The 22,958-nt window shown below is 32.1% G+C and overlaps 1 protein-coding gene across 1 annotated transcript in view; it reads right to left on the bottom strand.

Annotated features, from left to right (window-relative positions):
- LOC119601880 (tetratricopeptide repeat protein 39B-like) overlaps nucleotides 1-22,958 on the bottom strand; it is a 164,109-nt gene that overhangs the window by 23,969 nt on the left and 117,182 nt on the right. The window contains exons 4-5 of the mRNA XM_037953117.1: nucleotides 19,347-19,512; nucleotides 18,957-19,285 (exon numbers count right to left, since the gene is read on the bottom strand). Of these exons, the coding sequence (XP_037809045.1) occupies nucleotides 18,957-19,285; nucleotides 19,347-19,512 (495 nt within the window). The remainder of the gene's footprint in view (nucleotides 1-18,956; nucleotides 19,286-19,346; nucleotides 19,513-22,958) is intronic.

Raw genomic sequence — 22,958 nt, 5'->3', positions numbered from 1 at the left:
TTTTAGGGCAATCCTCAAAGGACATATCTGAAAAATATGCTATCCACGGCTTCGAGTGGAAATTCATTCCACTTAGTGCACCGCGCATGGGAAGCCTGTGGGAATCTGGAGTAAAAAGCTTCACTTTAGGAGAGTTGTAGGGAATCAAAAATTTAATTTTGAAGAATTCTTTACTCTTTTAGTTAGGATTGAAGGCATTCTTATCTCCAATGACAGAGGATCCAGAAGACTTAACCGTTTTAATGCCCGGACATTTTCTACGAGGTTCACCAATTATGGTTCCACCGAAAATGCCAATAGACGACCGCAGTATGTCCTTGCTGAATCGATGGGAAAAACTTAAGGCTCTCCACCATCGATTCGTCCAAAGAAGGAATACATCCAAGAACTGCATAAGCGTTACACATTTTTGTGATTTCTTTCATATATGGACCCCATTCGTCGATCTGAGGTATGACTTATCTGCTTCCAAAGGCATAATTTTCGTAACTGTAAAATATTTAATGGGTTTTGGGTGAGACAACTACTGTACTTCGTGAAGGTACACAGGTACTGCCGAAATTGCCTGTCGCACTCGCACCTATTTAAGGACTGCACCACCAATTCGGCATGTCGCAGGTGTACCGAGAAGCACCACACTCTCTTACATAAAGGAGGTGCAGATTCCGAACGGGTTACTGGTCATCCAAGGTGATCTCGTCGTAGCACCAGCGAAGAATCTAGAGCCCTTCAAATCGCTAACAGTCGCCAAAGAAGTTCGAGGAGAAGGCCGACGATGATTCAAAGGCAGTTAGAGGAACAAGCGGCCGGCCAAGCAACGACCCGTCAGTTATTGCGACAAATGATCGCTACAATGAACCGCCTAAGCGACTCATTCCTGCACCCATGCAAGGGGGCGGCATGTTGAGGCCCACGATAACATATCTGATATGGAAGAGGACGAGAATTGTTTGGACTTGGACATAGAGCCCTTACTTTAATGTGATCCTTCCCGCTCGCTACGTAAGGAAGATTGACAAGTAAGATTGTCAAGTAAGACGTCCTGTCAATCAACCTAAGCGTCATTACAGTTTGTGAAAATCTCAACAGCGTAAGCAACGGAAAACCCACCGACAGCCCTAATTTCTTTAAAAATAAAGTTTTTTGAAAGTTTACGCCTTTCATTTATACTCACGCATTAATCAAGTAAGTGCATCCTGCATTTTATCTTCCAAAGTTATTTATTTATTTTTTGTTGCTTCGATATCGTTGAAACATTTATAATAACAAATTTGCCTATAAAAGGCTGAATTTATGTTAGTTTGTGTAAAGTTGAGTACCGTGCTATTGTAGCTTGGATTGTAAACGTTTGTGTTTGATATTGCATTGTTTATTATGTTTATGTTGGATTGAGTGAGGTTGTTTTCTTCGAGTGATCTGTTGTTTCTGTATGTGTAGTTAGTTGTTCTATGGATTTGTAGTGTGTTGTGACCTGTGAAACCATAGCTTTTGCTGAGGATTTTAAATATTTGAACTTCCCCATGCTGCGATACCATGTCGAATGTAACACTCTACTAGTGTGAAGTAAACATGTATTTGACTTTTTCATGTAGGCATTTGCTATCGTGGTATATTATTTTAAATGTTAAATTTGGAATATGCTGTGGTTTAACGTACATTAACTTGGTTTTTGTTGCGTTAATTATTAACCCGTTGTTGTGACACCATTTATTTGCGATATCCAATTGCATTGTTTTGAGTAACAGAAGTAACAGTTTAACAGCATAAGCGAAGGTTGTTTTTCCCTGAAGAGTACTAATCATTTCATTTGCATAAGTTATATACAGTATTGGTTCTAGTTTAGACCCTTGTGGAACACCACAGTCAATTTCTACATCATCACTATATCTATCTCCTCTCTTAACGCGATAAGATCTAAGATCAAGGTAGTTTTTGAACCAGTTTAATGTATTGCCTCTTATTCCTATTTTCTCTAACATTTGTAGTAGTTTGCTGTGAGTTATAGTGTCGAAGGCTTTGCTGAAATCTATGAAAACAACCAGACAGTGCATACATTTACTTAAGTATCCATTTATATGGTCTGCAAGTTTCCCAATAGCTTGTTTATCTTTTGCCTTTCTGGAATCCGAATTGGTTTTTGTTTATAAATTTAAACTTTTCAATGTAAGCTGTTAGTCTTCTGACAACAATTTGCTGCAATATCTTTTCTATTATAGGTAAAATTTAAATAGGCCTATAGTTGTTGTAGTCTGTTTTGCATCAAAAATTGGTCTTATTAAAGAAGGTACGAAGTTAATAAATCTAAGTTTTCTAAACTAATATATATAATAAATCTCTTTGTAAGTCTGTTCGTTAGTTTTTTCAATAACGCCTAAACGGCTCGACCGATTTCCTCCAAATATTGACTATATTTTCTCCATATGTTCAAATGAATGCCGAAGCTCTAATAGTTTCCCATATATACGAATTTTTTTATTAAATTCATATGGGCGGTACCCCGCCATCTAATGCTAGTCCGCAAAATTGTTTGTATGTAATTAATGAATATGAGAGGATCCAAGCATCCCCCTCCCACATTTTCACCCAAATGTTTACATGGATGTTAAAGTCCTTCGTACAAAATTTGAAGATTCGAGCTCTACTATTAAATAAACGAGTTGTTGTGTTTAACTCATATGGGAGATGCTAAGTCCTATATTGCTAGTCCGCCAGTTAATTACCAAACTATGCACATTAATGCAAAGATATTTGTGCAAAATTTGAGAATTCTGGCTCCAATAGTTTCTTAGTTATACATCATTTTGTATTTTATTCATGTGAGAAGATCGAAGATCTTTCACAAGGACGTTAACGTTTTCATTCAAAGTTTGTATAAACGAATTAGTCTGTTTAATTTATATGGGAGGTGCAATGCCCCCCATTTCTAGTCCGCCAATTTATTACCCAAACATTCACATGAATGCAAAAGTTCTTCTTGCAAAATTATAGGATTTTAGCTCTAATAGTTTCTGAGATATACGAATTTTTGCATTTAATTCACATGTGCGATGCTAAGCCCCACTAATGAAAGTCCGCCCATTTTTCTCCACATATTCTCATGGATGTTGAAATTCTTCGTGCATATTTCGAAGATTCTACCTCTAATTGTTTCCCAGAAAAAAATTTGAGGACTCTAACTGCTATATTTTCTCAGACCCATTATAGCTAGACCGGATGTCAAAGTTGTCCATACAAAATATGAGGACTCTAGCTGTTGTAGTTTCTGATATAAACAACTTTTAATTCTTATTATGGATGTGGGCGTGGCACCTAGCCTACTTAAAATTTCGAAATAAAAAGTAGCTGTAGTTCATTCCATACTTATAGGAAGACACTTTGAAAATTGCAGAAAAATCGGTCCAACAGTATAGGCGTCTACAGACTTCAAACAAACAAACCCACAACCAAATAAACACACAATAATTTTTGTATATATATATTATCAATACAAGTGCGTGTGTTGTTGTTTATATCTTCGCGAGTATTTTCTGTTACAATATTTTGCATACCATTCGATGTTAACATGTCAATATATGATGTTGTTTTATTTTGTTTTGAAATATCGATGTTAATATATCCTACTAATATGATCTCTTCTTTTTTGTTTATTTTGCTGATAAGTGATTCTCATGAATGAAATAAACAAGACTGCGACACCGACAATTCCGTTATTTTAATATACTCTTTTACTCTTTTTTCCTGACGTCAACAGTGCTTGTTTTGCTATGTTTTAAATGTAAAATAATTACTTTTCACATGAAATTTGAAAACAAATAGTGAAAAAATAAAAATAAGTAAATTAAAAATTAAAATGTGGTGTGCAGTCAAAAATTGCAATAATGATAATAATAAATCAAAATAGTGTGCAATAAGTTTTTTTAACTTTCCTTCAGATCCTAGTTTATTAAAGCAATGGATAAGTTTTTGTTGCCGCAATAAAAAAATTAACGTTAAAACGTCTAAATCTGTATGGAGCATTTCAAAACCGAAGACTTTGAAAACAACAGCCTGTTTTTCTAAAATGAAAATTTGCCTTCGTTCTAAGACCCAACAAAGTATATATATTCTGGGTCCTTATCAAATTCTGAGTCGATTTAGCTATGTCCGTCTGTCCGTCTGTCTGTCTGTGTAAAACACGCTCACATTAAAACTAAGCAAAGGAAATCAGCCAAATTCACTCAAAATATTTATTATTATCCTAAGCAGTTTGGTATTGAAAATCAGCAAAATCGGTTTACAACGTAAAAAGTTATGAGTAAAAATTTCAGACTACCTCGAAAAAAATTACGTTTTTTTCAACATTCTTTTGAAGTTTTCTCAGAAACTACCAAAGATATTTCGATGAATTTTGTCACACATTATTCTTTTATGCCTGTGATCAATTATGTTCAAGATCTTTACAATCGATCGAATATTTCCCATAGCCCCCATATAAAGGTATATATTCCCGGAAATTAGTTTATAGTTAATAACTCCCTCAAATATATCGGTATCAACACAAAATTTTGTGCATGCAAATATAATATGAACAGTCAACGTAGATCTCAGTCGGTCCACAATTGGTCATAGCTTCCATATAAGGTCCACTTCCGAAAATCACTTAAACGTACATATTTCATTGATGAATATAGCTATTGTGTTAAATATGTTTTGTATACATACAAATCAATCTACCAAATTTTTTACGGATTGGTCAATTATTGGTCATAGCTCCCATATAAGGTCCACTTCCGAAAATCACTTAAAAGCACATTGTCAAATAAAGCTATCTTGATAAAATTCGACACAAATATGTTTTGTCTTTATATGAGTCACTCTACGAATTTTTTTCCGGATAGGATCATAATTGGTCATAACTCCCATATAAAGTCCACTTCCGAAAATCACTTAAACGCATATATTTCATTAAATTCTGAAAATATAAGTATAAAATTCGACTTGAATATATTTTGTGTGCATATAAATCATTCTACCACTTTTTTCCCGGATTGGTCCATTATTGGTCATAGCTCCCATATAAGGCCCACTTCCGAAAATCACTTAAACGCACATATTTAATTGTTAAATAAAGTTATCTAGATAAAATTCGGCACAAATATGTTTTATTTTTATATGAATCACTCTTCCAAAATTTTCCGGATTGGTCCATATATGGTAATAGCTGCTATATAAGGTCCACTTCAAAAAAAATTACTTAAGCGCACATATTTCATTATCAAATAAAGATATCTTGATAAAATTCGACAAAAATATGTTTTGTGTAAGGTCATAGCTCGTATACATATAAAGCACTTCCGAAAATCACCTAAACGCACATATTTCATTAATTAGTAAGTCTATTATAGTAAAATTCGAATTGAATTTTTTTGGCATATAAATCATTATACGAAATTTTTTCCTTATATTTTAAATATTTTTATTGAAAAAGTTTTTTTGGAAAAAAGTTTTTAAATTGTGGGATTAGATGGTGAATTGTATTATACACTCAATGTCGATGGAATTGTTAATTACTATGGAAGGGCTATTTTCTGATTTTCGTGCGCATATTTTGCCATTTCGAACCCAAACGAATTTCCAAAATGCTTCGCGGGCTTTTGTTTACCTTATCCATAGCAACCGTTGATAGTAGTATGTTAGTTCATCGTTGATATAGATCAACGATGTCCATTTCATAGCACAATTGTGCTGACTAAAACACACACATATTCTTATTCTCTTTTGTTTAGTCGTCACTGAGCCAGCGACGAATGCACATGTGTAGCGGGTGTACGATTTTATTTCAATATTTTTGTTTACAGCACTGAAAGAATTTAATATGGCATGCGAAAAATATTTTATGATTATAAATGCGTTTGACAATACTCAATGTCTATTATGTTATAAAACATTTAAGGAAATTAGGGGATTTGTTTTAAAAAGACATTATGATTCTTTTCATAGTAATATGGATAGATTTAGTGATAGGGAAAAAGAAAAATTATTTTTAAAATATAAAATTATTTTTTTGGAAAAACTAAAGAATTGGTTATCTGATAGGGAAGCCAACGAAAAGAATTTAGATGATAAAAGTTTAAAAAAAGAGTTATCAACTCTTATAAGTTTAGATATTGTTAAACATGGTAGACCATTTTCTGATGGAATATTTATTAAAAATATTTTATATAAATGTTTTGAAAAATTGAAGTACAATTTAAAGTTTATAAAGTCCCTCCCGTTATCTCGGAATAGCGTAGTTCGGCGAACAGGTCAACTAGGAATTTTTGTGGAGTCCGCTATTACTGAAAAATTAAAAAACTGTGAATTTTTTTCATTTTGCATAGATGAAAGCACAGATATAAATGATTTGTGTCAACTTATCATTTGTGTCAGATGCGTAGATGCAAATAATAACGTTTTTGAAACAATGTTTTCTCTTAAAACATTTCATGGAAATGTAACGGGAAAACTGTTATTTGATATTATAAATGAAAAACTTTTTTCTTTAATAAATATTAAAAAATTAGCAGGAGTTTGCACGTAACGTAATGACTGGTAAGTATGAAGGTTTCATAGGACAGTTAAAAAAGCATGGAATCTCCGTCCATTCCTTGCATTGTATTATTCACCAGACCGTCCTTGCTTCCAAATTTTTAACAGACCACCCCTCTATGAAGACTTCAGAAAAAATAATAAATAAAATACGACCCATCGGAAATTTGTAAATTTTTTAAAAAACAAAATTGCAGCTCACCCCGATTTAAAAATGTTTACGGAAGTTCGGTGGTTAAGTCGTGGTGAATGTCTTAATAGATTATATGATTTAAAAGATGATGTGCTTCAATTCATAGAGACCGAAAACATGGACAAATCCGAAATACAGCGTTTAAGTGACAATGATTTTATTTTAGATCTGGCATTTTTAGCGGACACTACAGCATTACTAAATGATTTTAATATACAATTACAGGATAAAGAAAAAACTTTATTTGATCTTTCAAATAAACTTTTTATTTTTAAAACTAAATTATTTTTACTTTCGTCAGAAATTCAAGCTGAAGATTTTTCAAACTTTCCAAAAACTTTACTTCTTTTTAATAATTTAAATATTGGTAAAAACTTAAAACTATCTAAAATTCATGAATACCACATAATATTTGAAACATTATTTTCCAACTTTGAAGAGAGGTTCCAAGATTTTAAGAAAGTACAGCTCCTGCTTGATCTTTGCATTAATCCCTTTAATTGTGACGTTACCAAATATGATTTTGAAATCCAAGCGGAGTTGATAATACTTCGTAGTGAATTTACCTTTAATAAAATTAATATCACCGAATTTTGGCCAAATTTAGATGATTTATTATATCCAGAATTAAAAAAGAATTATTAAAAATGTTTGTCATTTTTTCCCTCAACGTATCTATGTGAACAGATTTTTTCAGACTTAAAATTCATTGGTTCTAAACAACGTAATAAATTAAATTCCGCACACTTAAAAAATATTCTTTTGCCACGAAACTGTCATAACAGCATTAATGTAGAAAATTTCATTAATGATATATGAAATAAATTTCAATTTTTAATTTTGTCCGTAAATTTTTTATTTTTTTGGTATACACAACTTTTCTTTCAGTGCAGTTCTCTTTCGCTCACCAATACAACTACAGTTTTAGTTTTGGACATCACTGATATAGATGTATTTAGTAGTGCTACTATTTTCAACATCACTGCTGATTATATTCGCATCTACTCTATGTCTCTGTATTTTATTCATTAGCTCAAATTTTTGCTCAGAGAAAAAAATTCTATAATCATTTTGTTGTCTTGATTTCTCAAACGAAAAGCCTGGTTAATGTCTCTTTTCTCATTTCAACATTCAATATAGTTGCTATTTTTTTACATTTTTAATTTAGAACTATAGTTTAGTATTAACTGCCTCCAGAGACAATGACTTTTTATACTTTTTCGCTCCTTCATTTTAATCGAAACTGTCATCCTGGCGTAGTTGTTTTTGTTGATGATTGATTTCATCAAATACGACCACATGTTGAAGGTTTGTGGGAGATCGACTACGCGGCTTGCACACATGACATTTCCAGGTTTTTCTCTTCTCACTGGTCATGGTGCGATACGTAGACTCAGATAGAGGAGAACAAGGAGAGAAATGCTAGCTAGAATTACAATTGTAGCATTTCGGATAGTCACCATACAAGTGGACTCCCGAAATACCCCTTTAACCGGAATATCTGTTTTAAAAACACAGATAAGTATCATATGATCCAAAATCTCCATAACATATTTTATGAGGATCGGTCCATAATTGACCCTACCCCCCATTTAAGGTCCCCTTCAAAAAATGACTTGAAACTTTATGTGGATTGGTTCATAATTGATCCTATCCCCCATATAAGGTCCTCTTCAAACAATTACTTTAACTAGTCATTAAAAAAACTAGTATTACCAAATTTTATGTGGATCGGCCCATAATTTACTCTACCCTCCATTTAAGGTTCCCTTCAGAAAATGACTTTAACGCTCATTACTGGATTAAAAATACGAGTAATGCGATGAAATTCGACCCAAGTAAGTTCCTTGCGAACCAAAATCTCTTAACCAAATTTTATGTTATGTTTTATACGAGTTAAAATCTCTCTACCAAATTTATTGAGGATGGTCCATAAGAAAATTATTTTAACGATCATTGCTGACTTAAAAATACGTGAACAATTATGAAATTTGATACGGAATTTCATGCAGAAAGTGTCGGGAAGTGATATTCGATGTAAAGATGTTTTATATGAACCAAAATCGGTCTAAAAAAATCGTTGAAAAAAAATTATGAAAAACGGTCAATAATTAACCCTATCTTTCATATATGGTACTCCAGTTCATTTGATGAGTAATATCACCCTGATGTTTATAGGGTAGCATTCCTTTTACAGCATACGGTTTGATGGTTGGTATCAGTGATGCCAGGAGATTTTTTTCAGAAATCCCTACGCTTATGAGAAAAAATTCCTTTTTTCCCTACACCTACTTTTTATTTTCCCTACATTTTACCCTACACTACTTTTTTCATTTTTTCCAAGTTTATCTTAAAAAAATACAAAAATAACATAAAAAACTAATATATTAGCTCTGTTTTATAATATACATATATATATATATGTATTTTTTTTAATTTTTAGGAATGAAATTTCTAGAATTTAAATTTTTAATTTTTTACTTTCAATCATACAAATCTTCCAACCCTGACTCTTCAGTTAAGATAAAAAAAAACAAGACAATTGAGAGATTTATGGCAGTGTCACGATTCGATGTTAAAAATTTATTTATTTAAAAATTTTATTTATAATTATTTTAAATAAGGTTTACTTTTGCGTTTACTTTTATAAATTTTCAGAACATTAAATTATTTTTTTCAATCCTGAGTTACTGCATTAAGCCCCCGACTACTCTATCTATAAGGAGTCAGAATATATCGCCCTACAGGATTGGCATAATCCAAAAAAGTCGCTTCAAGAAAAATGGATATGAATATTTAATGAAATTTAACTATTTTCTTTGATAACTTTTAAACAAATCAAGGGATTTTAAAAATCCAAATTCAGATAGTTGATGTTAATATGTTTCTCATCTAAATTGAAATTAAATTTTTAGTTGTCTAATATTCACGAAAACGTGGGTTTTAGTTTCTACTTTTACAAAAAATCGATTTCACATCGAAAATAATAGACATATTAGAAATTTGATAAATCTATATGAAAGATTTTAGTATGTCGCATGTTTTGTAGACCTCAGTTCAAGAAACCCGAATTTTGGATTATGCCAGGCTTCTAGGTAAGTACACATATTGTAGAAATTACAAGCGGAATTTTTACTGACGATACACTTAAAATTGATTTCATTTTTAATTTTAAAGTTTAATACATGAAAGAGTATATTTTTAGTTGATAAAAACTATGAAATTGAAAAAATCCCTACAACTTGACAATAGTAAGAAATCTTTCCCTTCGGTTTTCAATGACCTCTTTGGACCTAGCCCTTGGATCCTACAAGAAGATAACGCCCCGATCAACACTACCGGAATCGTAAAATCTTATATAGAGTTCCAAAATGTTGAATTGTTGAGCTGCCCTCCATATTCACCAGTCTAAAACATTATAGAAAACTTGTAGGAATGGGTTGCCCGAAAGGTTTATGAGTCTGGAAAACAGTATTCAACAATTCCTGAACTAATCTATGCAATTAAAGAAGTCTGGAGCTCAGTACAACTGAATTACATGGCCAAGCTATATGAATCACTTCCAAACAGGATTTGTAAAGTATTAGTCAACACATTACTAAAATAGCTTAGTTTAATTTATATCGTTGTAAATAATCTAAATCAGTAAGTTTTAATTATAAAAGTTGCTATAAAATAACTTTTTCTGGGGGATGTTCTATTCAAGTGGCGAATTTTTAACAGTAGCTTTTTTCGGTTGATTTACAAAAAAAAATTATATAAAATCAAATATTACAGATATGACAACCATTTGCATCACATTTTATTCAGAACAAAAAATATTACAATGAGGGGAAAAAACAAGTTTCCAAAAATTCCTGATCCAAAAATATAAGCTATGAAAAAAAAACTTGATATATGTGCTATTCAAGGAGGTGATCATATTTTTTTCAGCAAAATACAGAACAAGAGAAAATAAAATACACTAAATACCATTTTCTAAATTTTAACCGTCAAAATTTCAATTTTTAATCAAGTTTTAAACATTATTATATTAATTGTTCACAGAAAAAAGTTTCAGCATAAATATTATGAACTGCTTTCATTGACAAAAGTTATAAATTTTTATACTCACCGTAAAAAAAGATGGGGGTATATTGATTATGTCATTCCGTTTGTAACACATCGAAATATTGGTCATAGACCCACAGAAGTATATATATATTCTGGGTCCTTATTTCTAAGACGATCTAGCCATGTCCGTCCGTCCGTCTGACTGTCTGTTGAAAGCACGATAGAGTGCGAACGGAATGAGCTAGAGGGTTGCAATTTTCCACAAATATTATCTATAGATAAGGTTTGTTTGGTATTGAAAATGAGCAATATCGGTCCACGTTTTCGGATAGCCCCCATACAAGTGGACCCTTGAAAAATAGCATTAACGGGCATATCTTTTCTAAAAGTACGAGTATAGCAATGAAATAAATAAGTTTCATTTCAGTCGAAATTTCCCTACCAAATTTTATGAGGATCGGTCCATAATTGACCCCACCCCCCATATAAGGTCCCCTTCAGAAAATCACTATAACGCTCATTAAATCATCGCTATATTCTTAAAAATAAGAATATAGCGATGAAAATTGACAGGCATAAGTTTGGTGCGATACAAAATCTCTCTACTAAATTTTATATGGATCGTTTAACAATTGACCCTACCTCCCTTATAAGGTCCTCTTTAGAAAATTACTTTGACGCTCATTACTGGCTTAAAAATTAAATTTGACATAAGCAAATCCCAGACGAGCCAAAACCTCTCTACCAAATTTTATGTGAATCGGTCCATAATCCTCTCCAGAAAATTTTATGTGGATCGGTCCATAATTGACGCCGTTCAGATCTTTACTGGCTTAAAAGTTCGAGTATAGAGATGAAATTTGACATAAGTAAGTATCTTACGAGCCAAAACCTTACGAAAGAAACTTTTATTGGAACGTAAATCATCCTATCGGAAAGTGTCGGGAACTGATATTCGATGTAAACATATTTTATATAAATATAAATCGGTCTAAAAAAATGTATGAACAATTTTATGAAAAACGGTCAATAATTCACCCTACCTCTCATATAAGGTGCTCTTCAGTAAACCCTGATGTTTATAGGAGAGCACACCTTTTACGGTATACGGTTTGATGGGGCCATATTAGATTCGGCATGGCCGAATATAACACTCTTACTTGTTTAATTTTTGTTTTTTTTTTAACATAATCGAGAAGCCTTGACTTAAAACATTTCAAATTTATTTTTATACCCTCCACCACCATCAGTGGTGATAGAGGATATATATAAGTTTGTCGTTCTGTGTGTAACACCAAGAAATATTCATCTAAGACCCAACAAAGTATATATATTCTGGGTCCTTATCAATTTCTGAGTCGATTTAGCTATGTCCGTCTGTCTGTCTGTCTGTCTGTGTAAAACACGCTCACATTAAAACTAAGCAAAGGAAATCAACCAAATTCACCCAAAATATTTATTATTATCCTAAGCAGTTTGGTATTGAGAATCAACAAAATCGGTTCACAACGTAAAAAGTTATGGGTAAAAATTTCAGACTACCTCGAAAAAAAAAAATACGTTTTTTTCAACATTCTTTTGAAGTTTTCTCAGAAACTACCAAAGATATTTCGATGAATTTTGTCACACACACGATCGAATATTTCCCATAGCCCTCATACAAAAGGTATATATTCCCGGAAATTAGTTTATCGTTAATAACTCCCTCAAATATATCGGTATCAACACAAAATTTTGTACATGTAAATATAATATGAACAGAAATTATACAGTCAACGTAGATCTCAGTCGGTCCACAATTGGTCATAGCTCCCATATAAGGTCCACTTCCGAAAATCACTTAAACGTACATATTTCATTGATGAATATAGCTATTGTGATAAAATTGGAGTTAAAAATGTTTTGTGAACATACAAATCAATCTACCAAATTTTTTACGGATCGGTCCATTATTGGTCATAGCTCCCATATAAGGCCCACTTCCAATAATCATTTAAAAGCTCATATTTCATTGTCAAATAAAGCTATCTTGAAAAATTCGACACAAATATGTTTAGTCTAAATATGAATCACTCTACGAAATGTTTTCCGCTTAGGCCCATAATTGGTCATAGCTCCCATATAAAGTCCACTTCCGAAAATCACTTAAACTAATATATTTCATTGAATTATAAACCAACCTATATGGATAAAATTCGACACAAATATGTTTTGTCTAAATGTGAATCACTCTACATTTTTTTTACGGATCGGTCCATTATTGGTCATATTTCTTATATAAGGCCCACTTCCGAAAATCACTTAAATGCATATATTTCATTGAATAATAAAGCTATCTTGATACAATTCGACACAAGTATGTGTTGTATACATACAAAACATTCTACAATTTTTTTTACGGATCGGTCCATTATTCGTCATAGCTCCCATATAAGGCCCACTTCCGAAAATCACTTAAAATAACACATTTCATTGTCAACTAAAGCTATCGTGATAAAATTCGACAAAAATATGTTTTGTGTACATTCAAATCATTCCACAAAATTTTTTACGGATAAAGCCCACTTCCGAAAATCACTTAAAAGCACATTGTCAAATAAAGCTATCTTGATAAAATTCGACACAAATATGTTTTGTCTTTATATGAGTCACTCTACGAATTTTTTTCCGGATAGGATCATAATTGGTCATAACTCCCATATAAAGCTCCCATATAAGTCCCACTTCCGAAAATCACTTAAACGCACATATTTAATTGTTAAATAAAGTTATCTAGATAAAATTCAGCACAAATATGTTATATCTTTATATGAATCACTCTTCCAAAATTTTTCGGATTGGTAATAGCTGCTACACAAGGTCCACTTCAAAAAAAATTACTTAAGCGCACATATTTCATTATCAAATAAAGATATCTTGATAAAATTCGACAAAAATATGTTTTGTGTAAGGTCATAGCTCGTATACCAGGGATGGAAAAATTGGTACGATGGTACTTTTTTTGATACTATTTGATGTTCCAAAGTACGGTGATACTCCCGAGTCTTACTTGATACTCTCAGGGCCACAATCTCAATATCCGATTATCGTTTAACCGGTAGACAATGTGCCGGTTAAAATAATTTTTGTATGAAAATTATAAATATTTCATTTCGATAAAAAATAACAATACATACATTGAGAAATGGGGGTCAAAGTATCTTTAAAATTTCAAATATTTATTCAAATTTAAAATTCCACGAATGTTTTGGCACATGTTTACATAAAATTCATCCACTATAACTTCTGGAAAAAACGGCTAAAAAGTTTTACCAGAAATTTCAATTTTGGAAAAATAGTTGACTTTGAATGATTTCCAAAAGATATAAACTCGAATTTAATTTTCAATTTCTATCTAATATAAAGCAATATATTTTGAAATTAAGCATTTAATATAATAAAAGAAGTTTTTGGTCAAAAATATTTGGACTTTAATGCAAATTATTGTTTCATGTCATATTCAGAATCAGATGTACGAACAAATATTCTGTGTGAAGTCTCATGTCATGGAGCGCAATGAACACCTACGTCGGATTTTAGTTTAATAAAAAGGGCCAAAGGTGGCCTGATATTAATTAAGACCGGATTTATTAAAATACAACAAACTGTATAATAACTGCTTTAACAAAGTTGCTATGGACAAGAAATTACATAGCAAATTTCATCAAACTGTATCTAAAAGGTTAACATTGAGGGACGAACACAGATTCATCATATTAACATATAATGACATTTCTACTTCCGTTGCGGATTATTTTAAAATGTCTAAATATATTGTATTTAAGAAGTTACAAAATTTTAGCGAAAAAATTATTTTAGTACTCTCTGATCCAAAAAAAGTACCCTCTGAAATATTTGTTGATACTGAAACAAAATCTCACTTTCCATCCCTGTCGTATACATATAAAGCACTTCCGAAAATCACCTAAACGCACATATTTCATTAATCAGTAAATCTATTATAGTAAAATTCGAATTGATTTTTTTTTTTTTGGCATATAAATCATTATACGAAATTTTGTCCTTATCGGTCGATAATTGGTCACAATTCCCATATAAGGACCATTTCCGAAAATTACTCAAATGCACATTGACAATCAAAGTTATCGGGATAAAATTCGACATAAATGTGTATTTTGTATATATAAGTCATTCTACGGAATTAATATACATTTTTCTCGACCTTATTAAAATTTGTTTGACATATGCATTAATGTTAGTACCCACAATACGGAAACAAAAATTTTGCCAAGTTATCTGAAAATTAGATATTTAAATGAGTTTTAATAAAAAGTAGCTTGCTGGTGGAGGGTATTTAAGATTCGGCATAGCCGAATATAGCACTCTAACTTGTTTCATATATTTTTGGTTTTTAGAAAATGGATTCGTTCGTAATAAACGAAAGAAATGTCAGAAATAGACCATAGGCAAAGGCCTTTCGTTTGCCCAAAATACGAAATAATGTGTGGCCACTTGAACCTGAATGCAATTTGCAATAAAAACCTTTAAGTTTCTTGAGACATTGCATACAATTTCCATGTTGTTTTAAAAAAACCAATCCGGGTGGGAAATGAGAGTCCATTAGGAGTTTCATTGTCTCCTCCATATCCTCAAGCCTCCTGCCCGTGTCATCGATCATAGATTCCGGTTGGACATGAGTTTTGGATAGGAATTTTTTTATCTTCGATACGTCATTTACGCTATCTACCTGTTCACAGAAAAGTTTCCAGGAGTCTCGTTTGGCTTTTCGAACGATTTTCTTATATTCACCAAGTTTATTACGATACTCATCCCAGTATACTGCGGTCTTTTTACGCCGTGCCCGGTTAAATAGTTTGCGAAGAGTCTTCCCAAGGTTCCGGATCTCCCCAGTTACCCAGGGTTTTTCCTTGGCATTTCGTTTATAAGCTCTTCTGGACATATAGTTATATCTAATACTTCTTCTCTGATTCTATTGACGAAGGCAGCTTTATTACCTAAGTTCAATGTTATCAAGTCTTTAGTATTAAGGAAATCCATGAGGGCTTGTCCCCTGCGATTGGTGTTTGTACTACGCCAAGCTACATGGTGCGAGTTGGCATCACAACCTATTACAATTTTCTTATTTTTTCTTTGTGCCTCTTCGACCAGTTTCATCAGATCCGACGTTGGTGTCGGAGAATCGAAAGGCAGGTAAACAGATGTAAGGAATATGTTGCCACGACCTTGCTTCAGCACCGTTGCATCCGATGTTGATAATCCTGTTGAGAGGAGAAAATATAAGTTCTTGTGACATAAGATACATGTTCTCGGGCGAGATCCTGTATCTGCGTAGAAAAGTTGGAAATTTACGTGATTTAATCCAGAAACCTTGTTGCGAATCGTCCAAGGTTCCTGGATTAAAGCTATATGTATTTTACCTGTGTTAATTTTAGCCATCAGAGCGTTGGTAGCTGTCTCGCTTCAATGGAGGTTTATTTGGATAACCTCAATCATGGTCATCCATTAAACTGTCTTCCAGCGAGTTGGTGGTCACCTCCTCGCTCTTTGGATTTGACTCCTCCGGATAGCCTGAAGTGGCTATTAATGCATTGGGTACTGTTGATGGCTCTGCGGTGTCCTTATCAGGCATAGGAATAGCAGTATTTTTAATAGACACATTCCCAATTCTGGAGAGCACTACTGTTCTGTCTTCTGGCGGGTGAGTGATTTCCTCCTCGCTTTTAGGATTTGACTCCTCAACACTGCCAGTATTTGCTAATGATGCTTTGGGTACTGTCTTAGGTGTTTTACTGTCCTTGTCCGGGCCGGTTTTGACAGCCCTTTCAATCGGCGCCTTCCCAATTTTGGAAAGAACAACTACACTTTCTTCTGTCGAGTTAATGGTAAATTCCTCGATTTTAGGATTTGACTCCTCAACATTATCAGTAGTGGATACTGATGCTGTGGTCTTAGGTTTTTTAGTGTCCTTTTCGAGGCTTGTTGTAACAGCCCTTCCAATCGGCACCTACCCAATTTTGAATATGACAGCTTTAGAGGCGAAGTAAGCCCTACCATTATTCTTGGCAAGACTAGCCATGGATTTCTGGTCGATACCTATTACAAATAAAGTTCTCTCAGGTTCTTCTTTCCTGTAAAAGACATCCCATTTTTCCACTGCCAGCTCAGCATTTTGACCTCCAAGAATTTCCAGTATACGTTCATTAGCCAGTTTACTGCTTGTGATTGTTTAGTTTTATGTTTTTAGGTTCATTATAATAGAAAATTCAAATAGTACCAGTTGAAGAACGAAAAAGTATAAAAAAGTCCCCTTTTATAGGCTATCACTTAATCCGGGCTCTACATGTTTATTTTAATGTTTCTAGATTTAATTTTATAGAAAACTCAAAAAGTATCGGTCGAATTACGATAAAGTTCCAAAAAGTCCCCTTTTATAGATTCTCATTCATGTTTCTAGGTTCAAATTTTGTAAAAAACTCAAAAAGTACCAGTCAAAGAACGAAAAAGTACCAAAAAGTGCCCTTTTATAGATTCTCATTTACTCCAGGCTTTACGTGCATAATTTCATGTTTCTAGGTTCAATTTAATAGAAAACTCAAAAAGTACCTCTTGAAGATCGAAAAAATACCAAAAAGTCCCTTTTTACAGGTCCTCACTTAATCTGGACTCTACATGCTTAATTTCACGTTTCTATGTTCAATATTATACAAAAACTTAAAATGTACCTTTCGAACAACCAAAAAGGTCAACTTTTATAGGTTGTCATTTAATCCAGGCTCTACATGCTTAATTTCGTGTTTCTAGGTTTAATATTATAGAAAATTCAAAAAGTTCCTTTTGAAGAACGAAAAAGTACCACAAAGTTCCTTTTTATAGATTCTCATTTACTACGGGCTCCACGTGCTTAATTATATGTATCTTAGTTCAATTTAATAGAAAACTCAAAAAAATACCAGTCGAAGTTTGATAAAGTATCAATAAGTCCCCTATTATAGATTCTCATTTACTCCGGGCTCTACTTGCTTAATTTCATGTTTCTAGATTAAATTTTATAGAAAACTCAAAAAGTACCAGTCGAAGGACGAAAAAGTACCAAAAAGTCTCCTCTTATAGATTCTCATTTACTCCGGGATCTCCATGCTTTATTTTATGTTTCTAGGTTTAATTTTAAAGAAAACTCAAAAAAGTACTTTTGTAGAACGATTTCAATATCATAGAAAACTCAAAATGTTCCAGTTGGAGAATGAAAAAGTACCAAAAAATATCAATTGGTACCGGTGTTCCAAAGAACACCCCATTAGCATATTTAATGATTCTAGATCTAAAAATTTTATATAAATTGGATCTTTGTGTTTGAATAAAATCAAATTTACCGTTAATACCCCTTTTGGTACTTTTTTCCTCCCCATTAACGAAATAAAAATTCTGTTCCAAAAAGTTGCAACATCGTATTAGTAGCCCGTTATTATGTATTCATATGTATAAGTTAATAAACCAAAAACAATGTTTTATGAAAAAAGTACCAAAAATAGGTACAATTTTCACTCCTTAAACGTCCGAATATCCCAAAAGTACAAAATTTTTATTTTTTCGTCAAGTTATGAAGGAGTCAAAAATATTTTTTGAATGTTCTCTGGTTTAAAAGATACATGGGGTGCAGTACAAAAATACAGTTTTTACCCATTTATTCCCTAAATGGGCCGAAATTGAAAAAAGTACCAGACACCTGTCCGCTTATTTTTTAAATGAACGACGATAAGCTTTAAACTGTTTTTGTATTTTATAGTTTAGGAGATACCCTTTTTTACCCCCTAAACATTCGAATTTCCAAAAATCCCGTCTTAGTGGTTTTATCTGGTGGGAGACCAACCTCCTGTCCAAATTTCAGCTCTTTAGCTTCAACTGTTTAGGCTGTGTGATGATGAATCAGTCAGTCAGTCAGTCAGTAACGCTAGAATTTTATATATATATAGATTTATATTTATGTATGTATTAATATTATATACTAACGAAGTTCTATTATTTGACTTTGCTAATATTTATATTAAAGAATCAGAATTTTAATATCGGTTCATTATAAACATTAAAAAATAAAAAAACAACAGTATTTTAATATTCTACTTACCAATTGACCCATAATAATTCCCAGAAGCTTAAATGATGAAACTGGGGCCAGACATTTTGAGATTTCCAGGATTTTTTATACCAAACTTGAGCTTCTTCTAAGTTACCCTTCATAAACTCGAGGCGTCCTTTAAAAAATAGAAACCATACTCCATTTGGATATAACTCTAGTTGACTGTTTAAGATTTGATTTGCGAATTTTAAATCGCCTTCTTGGTGGCTCAAAACATAACACACTATTAAATGATAACCTAATAAAGTCATTGCACATAAAATCTGCCGCAGCCCCGGTAGGTTGTAACCAGTTTGGAGATCTTCTAAGCCGCTTTCCTAATAAAGTTACACTATGAAATAATAATTTAATAAGTATTTTAACAACGTCCAAACGCACCTTATTTCCAGAAAACCCAATAAACTCTAAAACTTTCACCACTCCGGCTGGTAGTAAAGAAATCATAAGATTGAAAGTGCCCATACCCATTCGCACACCACTCTCAAAATGTATTCTAGATTTTTCTGAATCCCATTTACGATTATTAAGTATAAGCGCGCATTCCCTGTGTTTTTAAATCAAATTTTATTAGTGTAAATTTAATGCAAAACAAGAAATAGTGTTATGTTCGGAAACGTCGAATTTTATATAGCCACAACCAAGTATGTGTTAAAAATTAATCGGTACTAACACTTAATACCTTTAAATGAAAAAATTGCTTAATGAATAATAAAATAAATAATTTGTTTAATCGCAATTTATGTTTTAAATATAAAATAAAGAAGTACGAAAAGTATATTCGAAATTCCCTTCACCATATATTCAATTTTAATATAACTATATGAAAAAAAATCAACTATATTCAGAGATGTACAATGTACATCCATATCACCCTACGCAATTTACAAGTATGTATATTTATATTTATGAGAATTTCGAAATATATAAGGATTTGAGTCAGTGATTACAGCTGGTATGAACCTTATTTATATTGAATTTCATTTAAATATCATGACATGACATTTAATTTTTGACATAACCCAGCAAAAAAAAAGAACTTCCAAAAAGCGAAAAAGAAGTAGAATTTACTGAAAAAGACCTGAAGAAGTGATGATTTTAAGACAGACTTGTCATAGTAGGGATGTCCTTTTTATTTGATTCCAAATTCAAAACTTCTAAAGTCATTCTCAAGAAGTAATTTTTATGCTTTTTTTGGAAGTTATTCGGAGGTGAAATTGTAGTATTATAGAATACAACTAATTCGACTTAAATAATATTAACATTAATAAGGGTAATAGACACATTTATTACAAAAGCCCAAAAATAAAATTGTCTATCTCATAAAAATGTAAGAACAAAAAATATATATTCAACATTGAAAAAATAGAATTATTTTCGCTTCTTCGGAAGTCTTTAAACATCACTTCCTCAGAAGGTAAAAAATTCACTTAGTGCACCTTTTAAAGTGTTGATAAACGTTATTCTTTTGGAAGTACATCGTTTTATTTTTGTTGGGTACTTGCATAGACGTTAACTTGGCATTACCATTCCTTCAAAATTTTAAACATCATCTTATGCCAATTAATTAATCATGAATAAATATACGATTCAAGAACGTTTGCAAAAACATAGGACATAGGATTTAACCCACTGTTGCCAGAAAATGAATTTCAAAATATGATCAAATATATAAAACTAAATGTTAGAATGTTCTACAGGAGAAAAAAGTGCTAACTAAACAATGAACTTCAAATTGATTGTTTTTCAAATTTTTTTATACCCTCCACCACCATCAGTGGTGATAGAGGGTATATATAACTTTGTCATTCCGTGAGTAACACCAAGAAATATTTATCTGAGACCCAACAAAGTATATATATTCTGGATCCTTATCAAATTCTGTTTTATAGATTCTCATTTACTCCGGGATCTACACGCTTTATTTTATGTTTCTAGTTTTATTTTAAAGAAAACTCAAAAATTACCTTCGTAGAACGATTTCAATATCATAGAAAACTCAAAAAGCTATGTCCTTCTGTCTGTCCGTCAGACAGGCACGTGTAAAACACGCTCAAAATTCGCCAGAAATATTTGTTATTATCCTAAGCAGTTTGGTATTGAAAATGAGCAAAATCGATTCACGATGTAAAATGTTATGAGTAAAAATTACCTCGAAAACATTACGTTTTTTCCCCAATTCTTAAGCAGTTTTCTCAGAAACTACCAAAGATATTTCGATGAATTTTGCCACACGTTATTTTTTCAGGGATCAAGTATGTTAAAAATCAGAACAATTGATCCAATATTTCCCATAGCCCCCATAAAAAGGTATACATTCCGAGGAAAGTAGATTATTATAACTCCCTCAAATATATCGATATTAACACAAGATTTTGTACACACAAATATAATGTGAATAGAAATCATACTACCAACGTAGATCTCAGTCGGTCCATAATTCCGAAAATCACCCAAATCCAAATATTTAATTGATAACTAAAGCTATTGTGATAAAATTCGAGTTGAATATGTTTTGTGTACATATAAATCATTCTACTAAATTTTTTTCGGATCGGTCCACTATTGGTAATAGCTCCCATATGAAGCCTACTTCCGAAAATCACTTAAACGCACATATTTCATTGTCAAATAAAGCTATCTCCATAAAATTCGACACAAATATGTTTTGTCTATATATGAATCACTCTATGAAATTTTAACTGGTCATAGCACCCATATAAGGTCCACTTCCAAAAATCACTTTAACGCACATATTTCATTATCAAATAAAGCTATCTTGATAAAATTCGACACAAATATGTTTTGTCTAAATATAAGTCACTCTACGAAATTTTTCCGGAGATTGCCGTAATTGGTGATAGCTCCTATATAAAGTCCAGTTCCGAAAATCACTTAAACGCACATATTTCATTAAATAATAAATCTATTGGAGTAAAATTCCACTTGATTTTTTTTTTATATAAATCATTATAAGAAATTTTTTCCTGATCGGTCCATAATTGGTCACAACTCCCATATAGGGACCATTTCCGAAAATTACTTCAATGCACATTAACAATCAAAGTTATCGGGATAAAATTCGACATAGATGTGTATTTTTTATATATAAATCGTTATACGGAATTTTACTTCTGAAAATCACTTAATACCACTTAATAAAATTCGACATCTTTCTATTTTCGAACTAGCCTATTAATATACATTTTTCTGGATCTAATCCAAAATTAGTTCCACATATGCATACATAAATGTTAGTACCCTAACTATGGAAACAAATTTTTTGTCAAGTTCTCTAAAAATTAGATAGTTCAATGGGTTTTAACAAAAAGTAGCTTGCTGGTGGAGGGTATTTAAAATTCGGCATAGCCGAATATAGCACTCTAACTTGTTTCAGCTGACATTGAAAAAATTTATAGACAAATCTGGATTTCTGAAGCTGCCAGAAAATATCAGTTAATATATTGGCGCTGGAATCCAGATGAAACTATTAAGACATATGCTCTAAAAACTGTTACATATGGAACAGTTTCGGCTCCATATTTAACAGCAAAATGTTTGCAAAACATTGCAGATTGTAAAGAAGACAACTTTCCAATTGAATCAGACGCAATAAGGAATGATTTTTACATGGACGATTTGATGACTGGAGGAGATTGTATAGAATCATTAAAACGAGTTAGACAAAATATTGGCAATATATTGATGGAGTTCGGTATGCCTTAAAGAAAATGGTGTACTAATGAAAAACTATTGCTCCAAGTTATTGATCCCAGTTATATAGAAAATGATTTAAATATAGAATTAAATAATTTGAAGCTTGTTAAAACATTGGGTATTGTATGGAACCCAAAAACAGACATATTTAGTTTGAAATGTAAATGGAATTTTCAGAATAAAATTTCAAAACGCACAATTTTAAGTGAAGTTTCAAGATTCCATTAGGGTTGATTGGACCTGTAACCATAAGGGCGAAGATGTTACTCCATGATT

The sequence above is a fragment of the Lucilia sericata genome, unplaced genomic scaffold (assembly GCF_015586225.1).
Source record: "Lucilia sericata isolate MDLA Ls3-8-SP2 unplaced genomic scaffold, ASM1558622v1 Contig000196F_arrow, whole genome shotgun sequence".
Lineage (NCBI taxonomy): Eukaryota > Metazoa > Arthropoda > Insecta > Diptera > Calliphoridae > Lucilia > Lucilia sericata.
The sequence above is the reverse complement of the archived record's forward strand: the minus strand, read 5'-3'. Positions and strand labels throughout refer to the sequence as shown.